The sequence below is a fragment of the Corylus avellana genome, chromosome 7 (assembly GCF_965113065.1).
Source record: "Corylus avellana chromosome 7, dhCorAvel1.hap1.2, whole genome shotgun sequence".
Lineage (NCBI taxonomy): Eukaryota > Viridiplantae > Streptophyta > Magnoliopsida > Fagales > Betulaceae > Corylus > Corylus avellana.
This window is the reverse complement of record NC_142496.1, coordinates 16470177-16479956: the sequence shown is the minus strand read 5'-3', so window position 1 is coordinate 16479956 and position 9780 is coordinate 16470177. Positions and strand designations below refer to the sequence as shown.

At 34.1% G+C, this 9780-nt stretch overlaps 1 protein-coding gene across 1 annotated transcript; it reads right to left on the bottom strand.

Moving 5' to 3' along the window:
* Nucleotides 1-2527: 2527 nt before the first annotated feature.
* LOC132185201 (uncharacterized) lies at nucleotides 2528-4993 on the bottom strand. The gene is made up of 2 exons (XM_059599006.2): nucleotides 4672-4993; nucleotides 2528-3181 (listed from the first exon to the last, which is right to left on the bottom strand). Exons 1-2 carry the CDS (start codon nucleotides 4849-4851, stop codon nucleotides 2645-2647), a joined length of 717 nt encoding a protein of 238 aa, XP_059454989.2. The 5' UTR covers nucleotides 4852-4993; the 3' UTR covers nucleotides 2528-2644.
* Between the last annotated feature and the right edge of the window lie 4787 nt (nucleotides 4994-9780).

The window sequence follows — 9780 nt, the reverse complement described above, 5'->3', positions numbered from 1 at the left end:
GATATAGAATGCTATGTTATTTCCTTTGATAAATTTTAATTTGATATATAGGTCGTAAAAAGTAGAGGGAAGGGGTGAGCTGTGAGATTAGACTGATTAGTGGTTCGTGTTTAGTGAGACGTGGCATTTTTTTAATGGAATTTTATCCTCTATACTTTTCTAAGATATTATAAGAAAATGCTAAACATCTAGCCCGGGGAGGCAGTAACAGAGGCTTAATTATATAAGGAAAGAAGCACTTTTTTTTTTTTTTTTTTAACATGTTCTTACAAGGAGAGAGAAACATAGAGCATGATTCGAATTAGTGACCTCCGCTTCATGGGACGTGATTCTCAGTCGATTGAAACGAAAGAAAGCCTCCTTACCATAGATACACACTACTAATATTTTATCTAGCGTTACTCCATCTCATAGAATTTTTACTAACTTGAACGTTGGAAGGCTCCCAGTCCTCCTGGGCTGGGAGCTTTTGATGACTTCTCCCTTATTTTGTAAGAGGAATTCTGTCACTGGCCCAACGGTCTGCAAATGTGCTTGAACAATATGTATCAAATTAGAGATTATAAACCACATATATAGTTAATAATTTTGAGTAATATGTTTCCTCAAAATGAAGTAGTGTAGTACTTCTGTTCTTATCTCCGGTGGTATATTCTTTCCACCCTCTCTTCGTGTGATGATATATATATATATATTTCTACGAAGCTGTCAATTTTTCCACTAGCAATGAATCTAGAGGAATCACAAAAGACAATATTGGTGAATCCTAAAGAATCCTGAAAGACATTTACGCAATTTCAAAAATCATGCCAGTGGTGATATCCTATCTAATTATATTTGGTAAATTACCATTAATCCTTCTCTCAAGCCTAGTTTGGGAGGTAGATTGTCATTGGGGTGATAGTTTGAAGGGGTTAAGTGAACTTTACCCTTATTTATTTAAAATATGCTCCCAGTTTTCCCATTGGTTTCCGATCGATCAACGTTGGACCACTGGTGGCTCAACGGTAAGTTTATTTCGTTTCCATTGTTTTGGTGGGGGGCTTAAATAATATTATCAAGTGGAGACTTTATGTTTGGTAGGGGACCAGTTAATTAATATGTTAAATAAAATACGATTGTAAAGCTTGGTTTGTTGAGTCGGCATTATTAATATCAATCTTTATTTTGATGTAGCTAGGGTTCTATGAGGAAGGAAAAAAAGTTTAAGAAAGTTAAAAAGAAACCGAAACCGAAAAAACTAGGAGAAAGTGTTAGAATAATTAAACTAAAATGTTATCCCCCTTTTCACGGCATGTGTAAATTAATAGTTTGATAAAACAAGTACCTCTTGTGCTTGTGTGCATCTATGGCTATTGAACAAGAGTACAATGTTGTCTCTCTACCCTAACTCCAGGGGCGGAACCAGGATTTTGAGTGTGGGGGGACAATTTTTTTTTTTTTTTTTTTTTTATAATTAAAAGGGTAGGTCGGAGTGACTAATTGTGGCTATCCTACCTAGGCGTGACCATAGTAGCACCTACTGAATACATAGATTCATATGGTAAGATATAATTTCATAGTAAATCACAGGTTATTTTTGTTAAAATTTTATTATAGTTACTTAGTACCACTAATAAGTGAAAGAATGCCAAATAAATTAATGAATCCAAACCCATCAAATATTTAAGTTAATTAACAACAATGAAAGCTAAAAACAAAGTCTTGCTGCTGATAAACACAAGGGAGTAAAAAATTAATTTGGGGGGACAAATTTCTAAATTTAGTTAAGGAGCAAATATATAAAATATATCTACTTTAATGAAAATTTCAAAAACTTAATGTCCCCCCACTGTTGTACATAGTTCCGCACCTGCCTAACTCATAACAAAGGGTGATCATGGATTCAATATGCAAACTTCATTCATATATATATTAGCATCCACAAAATGGGCGCACGCTACAAAACAATTCATTATAGGCGTAAATTATCAGCCGCTTATCATAAACAACCGAAAAATTGAACTTTCATGGCGTGCATGAGTGGACGGCAGGAAAGTTGAAAGTGATACGGGTTGGCCAAGAATTCATAGCTTAAAACAAAATAGAATGGCTATGCTAGTCCATCCAAAAAAAATAAATGCAATAGGAAGGCTATTGGCTCAATTCATTAGAAGGATTAATTTGAAGGGAAGGTAGCGAATCATATTTGTTAATTACATAGATTAACTATATAGATTTATAATACAACTAAGAACCAATTACTATACATCGAGATAATAGATTTTGGATAAAGGGAATATTTTGTTTTGTTCTTTTTTTCTTTTTTTTTTTTTTTTTTTTTTTTCACATCACCACAATTGAATTTCTTATATCGTCATGGGCAAAAAGTTGATTAATTAATTAATTAATGAGTAAATTATGTATGTGGCCTTAATGTGCAGATGACAAAAGCAACCTGAACCACCCATTGAACTTCCTAGTGTGTGATGCACCAAAAGTTGGTCTATTAAATTAGTATATATTAATTTATATATCTAAAAGCAACTTAGACAAATCAGATTTCTTTATATTGCCCTAAAGGCATACACACATAATCTATATTTGATGTAATATTAATAGTTTACAACTTAATTAATTTTTATTACAATTTGTCTTTATACCCTCAAACAAAATCCCTATTTCCATTCTCCTCCCCCCTTCCCTTGCCAATTTTCTGACACATAAAGTCGAGGTTGTAAAGCACCGGCACCATTGCAGCAAAGCAGAGGAAAACCAGCACCGGCCCAAATATCCAAAGCAGAAGGGGGATGGCTAAGTAGAAGAGCCGGTTGCCCACAGTGTTCAAAAGGCAGCCCTTCTCTAAAAGATCTGTCAAATATTCTGCTGTGACTATCCCCACGGAGGGGTCCTGTGGGATGGAGATGAGGAGACAAACCTGGTTCAAAAACCTAATGGAAAGAGTGTGGCAAAAGAAAGAGAAGAGGAGAAGTGTAAGGAGTGACACGTATTTTAAGGCCACCATGAATTCCCCATGAGCCCCATAAACGGCGTCGTTTAGGGGCTTCTTCACGCTGTATGTGCTGCTTATGACTGCTCCTAGGCCTGCGCTGACAAGGATCGAGGTTGTCGCCATTAGGGTTGATCCCATGATCAAGTTCCGGAGGGTTTGGACTGCCAGGATATTCTTTCTCTCAATGTCCTGCCAAAATTAAAATTAAAATTCCTATAATTAGATAATTAATGGATAAAACGGAAAAAAAAAAAAAGACTTTTTCCTAGTTGTGACAAAACATGATTAATTTTAGTAGTGCAAATAAGGAAACATTTACTATCAACATCACATACCACATAGATAAGTGGTATTATTGAGCCACTTTTAATGAAATGATGATTCACCATGCATGTTACCCCACAACAACATTTCACTTTTATTTTTCCTGCACTAAATGTAATTTATTTGGCTAGTAAAAACATGTAGAAGCACAGTAATTTTTTCATGATATGTGGAGGGGAATGGCAATTGGTAAAGATGTTCTCTTTAGATACTTAAATAATTCAGGAATGTGAGATAGCCGCCCTACTGTTTTTTTTACATGTCCGCACAAGGTAAGATGAATTCGAGCTTGACGTGGTCCTCGATCGATTGAGTTATGTTACTTTTTAAAGACGATAACTAGACTGTTTGATGATGAAAGAGAAAGAAAAAGAGAAAAAGATAGCAGATAGCCCAAAAAAAAAAGAAGAAGAACATGATAGAGAGAGAGAGAGAGAGAGCGATTGGCTTATATCATGAACATAAAATTTTTCTTTTTAAAGAAAGAACAAAAAGGTTTTATACCATAATAATTGCTTTACTCATTGGCACAGCATCAGGGACGGATATATATGGCCCCCTTCATCCCTCCTCCACAAAATAAAAAATTGTTAAAAAAAAAAAAATTTATCCTTTAAATTTGTTTTTAACAAAATAATCTTTCAAGCCCTTTTTTCTTTGCTATCTGTCCATGAACTTCATGAAACTATGTTGCGGAAATTCTGTATGTTGGTAACAGGAAAAAAAGAGGGGGGGGGGGGGGGGGGGGGGGGGTGGTGAAATTAGGATATGGATTTAATTTGTGAGTGAGAATTGGCTGAAATCTAATTCTGCTCTGCCTAATTCCATATATTGTGATAAATCTTGGCGATGTGGGTAGGTTTGCGAATTAGATTAAAGTGAAAAGACTTGGGTTGGGTCACAAATGAATAGATGCTTCTCCCATACCGGCCAGCGAATCTTTTTTGGCAGCCTCTACTCACAGAGTAGCGTACGATGCGAATATTCCACTAATATTAAAAATTCTGTGCTGTCATTCAGGTGCGCGCGAAGCCACCATCTATACATGCACCTTCGTTCATATCCAGATCTTTTTTCTGACTCAAAGGTGTAGATGATCATATCATCAGATCGATTTTTGCCTGAACCAACAGGAATTTGAGTAGCACTGAGAGCATGGTAAGTAGTGGATGATGGTGATATTAATAGTTTGAAGCTGATCAAAGTTGATGCATTTTCTGTAAACTTTTCATATATATATAGAGAGAGAGGTAGAAAGATACGATAATATAAAAGAGAGCGGAAGCGGAGAGAACTGATGAAGCGTTAAAAGGAAAAAGAAAAGACATGGAAAGAAGGAAGATAGATAGAGATACCTTCATCATGGCGTCGACCCAGAAGCGTCTGCCGTGTGCATTTCTTCCGATGGTGGTACTTAAGGGGTCTGTCTGAACCTTATGCCACAGCCAGACATGATAAGAAATGCTTATGAGAAACCCTAATGGTACCAATATTAGATCCAGATAACTTGGCTTCCAGTCCATCTCTCTCGTCATCTCTCTCTCTCTCTCTCTCTCTCTCTCTGGAGTTACTTGAATGGAGAGTTTATAAACACGCAAAACCTTTATATCATATTATAACTGCTTCTTAAGTGTGTATGTACTTTCTTTATGTATTTCCCTAAGAAAAGAAAAGAAAAAGAAGGAGAAAAGTAGGGAGGAAAGCAAAATATTAATATAAACAACATTTCTCTTGTGCAAACAGCATAAGTGGTCATTCTTGTTTGGCTTTAATTTGTTGCTTTCCTGTTCTTTCAAGCCCTTTAAGCTCTTGTTGTCCATGTGATATGCTCCCAGGGGAATAATTACGTAAATAATAAGACACAGGCATTTGGAAAAGAATAACAAAAATTTATAAAGTAGAAAACCTTTTATTGCATGTATGAATATCTTTCAATGGTTTTTGGGAATTGAAAAAGTCAGCTTTAATTTATAACGGCTACCGTGGACATGGAAAATAAAAAAGGGTGGGGTTGATGAAATTAAAGTACCCTAATTGTAATTATGAATGAACAAGAACAAATACTCACCGCAGAAATTTGAATCAATTTTTCAAGGAGTGGACTTTGAATTGCTTGCTGTATACGAAACTGAAGTATTTCACGTGGTGATTTTAAGGGTGAGTTTTATTTAAAATTTAGATCATTTGGTACCAGAGTCAAATACTACGTCAAGGGTTTGAGTTATGGAGGGGGAAGCCTAGCTATGAGATAGAGCGAATCGCCTTGGGTGTCGGTTAGAAAGCGTTGTGGTATATTACGATCTTAAGTGTCTCATCCAACTTAAGCATAAGTTTAACTATATACATGTATATAAGCTATTAGGTACCGTCCCCTTATAAGCCCCTTTTCATGGGTGAGATCTATTCAAGATTTATATTAAAAAACTTTCCAATTTTAGCAATACAAGCCCGTTTTCATCTAATATTAAAAATTTTATTTATAAATAATTATTGTGGTCTTTTAAGATACAAAATCAGTCATCTTCTCTCTCTTCTTTGTATAGATACAAAAAATATAACCGTAAACAACCTTACACAACAACCTAATGTCCTTGCATGTTTCTTGTTTTGGTGAAGAACAAATTGACACTCGGTTTTGCAATTGCCACTAGGGTGAAATGGCGGATAGTTACTAACCCATCTGCTAATTGCACTAACTGCTAATCATTTTTGAAGGTGGTTAAATAAAACCGCTAACCCCATATATATATATATATATATATATATATATATATATATATATATATCTGAGCTAGAACAGTAACATGAACATTGCTGTATTTTGGAACAGTGTTTGCTGTATTTTGGAACAGTGATTGCTGTATTTGGGCTTCTCTAAGTCTCAATCTTCACCAAGATCATAGGGGTCTTGGGCTTCCTAGTAAATGGGCTATACTTAGTTGGTTGAAGAGGAGGACGAAGCTGGGCTTTGTTCTCCTTGTTCTTCACTGCCTTCAGCTTTAAGGAGAAGGCTTCTGCAAAGGTCCTTGAGGTCTTCTTTACATTGGACCTGAGCCATGACTATTGCAATTTCTATCTGTAGATGTGATTTGCTTGCTAGGAATTGGCTTTGAGTGGTGAAGGAAGGGAATTCTCTTTGTATTGATAAAAGTATTTTCTGAATGTTGAATTTGTCCCACCAGCGAACATATCTGTTTCTTCTGCAAATTCCTTGATCAATGACATAATCCCATTTGAAGAGCCATGAAATTTTATATTTCTTTGCCATATGGAGCAAGGAAGGAAATTAACTTTCTGCTTCATTAACTCTGTAGACTGAAGCGAACTACTGTAATGCATCTGCAAGTTCTGGGGGTAAAATCTCAGGAATAATCCCATGACTTTGCCACCATCTGTTGAACCAAATATGGAGCTGACTGCTGAAGTTGTTATCAAAACAAAGATACCAAGAATGACTGTTATTATTGTTTTGATAAAAAAAATACTTTTGACCATGCTTCAATGTAATCATAGTAGCTGTATTGAACTTGGTGGCCCTGCAAGACTTTGAGATTAGATGGGTGACCCCATTCTTTTGGTGAAATGATCTTTGTGATATACATTTTATCAAGGATTATTCTTTTCTGTTCTGGATCAAATTTGTCTGGGATAGAGTCTTTGGTAATTGATGCTGTTTGGAGTAAAATGTTTCTGTAGAAATTGATGGATTTAGATGGGTGAAATTCCATTTAGGAGGGAAATAATTCTTTACAAGATCCAAAGGATTCTTGAGATGACGCTAGTCATGTTCTACAAAAAACAGGTTTTCTATATAGGTTTTTTGGACAAACCTAGATCTATTGGTATGGGTAATTGGCTGGTTGGTATAGAATTTTTGCTGCTGTATGAGTTTTGAAGAGTTCTGTTGGGTAGGGATAATGGTTGCTGTAGGACATTCTACCAACTGGTAAGGGTCCGGATGACTCGGGGTTGCTAAAGTGGATGAAAAAGAAGGTCTTGGGGAACCAAGAACCTGAAACTTGTTTAACATGTTAATGGGTGAACATGTGTCATAGGGGTTTACATTTCCTAGGCTCAGGACTATATGGTGACTTGGTTGTGACTTGATGGAAGGTGTTTTATTTTTGTTTTTACTGGTTTTTATCCACTTAAAATACAAGAATGATATTAGGAATTGTTTCATATATAGATCAATGGCTCATATATGAAAATGTTTCATATATTTCCTGTGAGTCCCCTCTTGGTATCAGAGCCATTAGATCCGTTCATCTTAATGTCCATTCATATATTTGTTAACTCCAGAAAACAGAATTGTAAAACAAATATATTTTCAGATGTTATCTTTAGCAAAATCTTTAAGTTATATGGGATGTACGCTTTGTGCCGTCAATGTGCCGTCAACGCAGTTAGGCCGGGTAGGCTTGTAAGTCGGGAGGACACATTGTAGGTGTAACGACCTAGATTTTAAAACTCTTATTTAAATAATATTAAATAGATTAAAAATATAATCGATAAATTAAAACAATGATATGTGGATTAATGATATTAAATAACTATTTAGTGTTAAAGGTATATTACATTGATTTTTGACCTCTTATGTATATTACTTCAATTCTAAAAATTTAGCTTCACTAATATGTTTATGGGCATAATCAAACCCAATCTAGTGAATAAATTATTTATATTGGTGTTTAGCAAAGTCATAAATTAATTTGAAGCTTTGCAATTTTTAGCCTAAAAAGCAGTGTCTTAATTTTCATACTGTCTAAATGAGATTAAAACTGCTAAAGAAAGATACCAAGGCTAGCCACCTTTGTTGAAAGCTTAAAGTCTTCTAGTAATGATGATTATAATAAATATCATGATTATAATGATTTAATAAGGCAAGTGGCCAAGTGGGAATGCAAATAGTTAAAGCCTAAGTTGAATTTGAAACTTTGTATAGGCCAAAAATAGACTCAAACAAACTCAGATGAAGTCGAACCAAAAATATAAAATGTTTGTCTCGGAGTCCTCTATCTACTCTCAAAATTTCATGTCAATCGGAGTACGTTTGGACTTTGAAAAATGGATCGGGATACTCTGCCCTCATTTTGGACGAAAATTCTAATTGGTATAGAGCATGAAATATGGACTAGGTTCATTCTTTTGGTTAAATACATCTCAACCCTTAGATCAAATGTGTAAAAATAAATCATAACCATTCATTCTCTTATAAATAGAGCCTTAGCTAAATTCACTTTCACTTAAGTTTTTACAATCTTAGAACAAGTAAAATTGTTTGCTCCTCCTTTCATTTTATTTCTTAGTTCTAGTCAAATACCATATAGCCTAGATCTTTCTTGTAGTGTTCAAGTGTTTTTTTAAAACTAGCTACCTAGAGAAGATTTGGTGGAGTTTTACTTCTAAAGGATTATTGGGTAAGTTTTTCTTGTATAAATATCATGATTTATTGCTTTTATTACTTGTCCTCATTTAATTGTTTAAAGACCCAATAAGCGTATAATGTAAAATAAAGTAATGGATACAAGTGAATTAATAATAAAGAGTTAGTGGACAAAATCAATGAAGGACTTACAATATTATCTATATATTATTTACTTTACAATATTTACATTCAGTCATTTCTTTTATGTCATTTAAATTTCTGTTCATATTTCTGGCGGTAAGGACCATTTGATCTCATCCCCGAAATATGCATTGTTTACATTCAGTTATTTCTTTTATATCATTTAAATTTCTGTTCATATTTATGGCGGTAAGGACCATTTGATCTTATCCCCGAAATATGCATTATTTACATTTAGTTATTTCTTTTATGTCATTTAAATTTTTGTTCATATTTCTGGCGGTAAGGACCATTTGATCTCATCCCCGAAATATGCATTATTTACATTCAGTTATTTCTTTTATGTCATTTAAATTTTAATTCATATTTTTGGCGGTCATCCCCAGAATATGAATTCAGTATTTACATTCAGTCATTTCTTTTATTGTCATTTAAATTTTGATTCATACTTTGGTAGGTACGGACCATTGGTCTCATCTCCAAAATATGAGTCATGTTTTATATATATTATTTATAATACTTGTTTGTATTTAGTGATACTGGCCATTAGCCTCGTCACTAAAAATGAATTCAGGCATAAAGCTTGTTATAAGTAATTATCTTAGATTAATATAATAAAATGAGTAAGTAAAGATGAAGTGACGGATAATAAATAAATATAAAAAGATGAGGTTCTTTAAACAATGATATTATTGGAGAATGAACTAATTAAGTATTGTTTGTATGTATGTATTATATGCAGAAGTGGAGCAGAATACTACACAAAGGAGAGTAAGTATGGATATACTTACTGAGTACTAGCTTTGTTTTATTGTTGTAGGAATTCTTATTTTGTCTTATGAATATAATTTTGCAATACAACTGTTGCATAATGTGTCTAATAAAATGGGCTGAT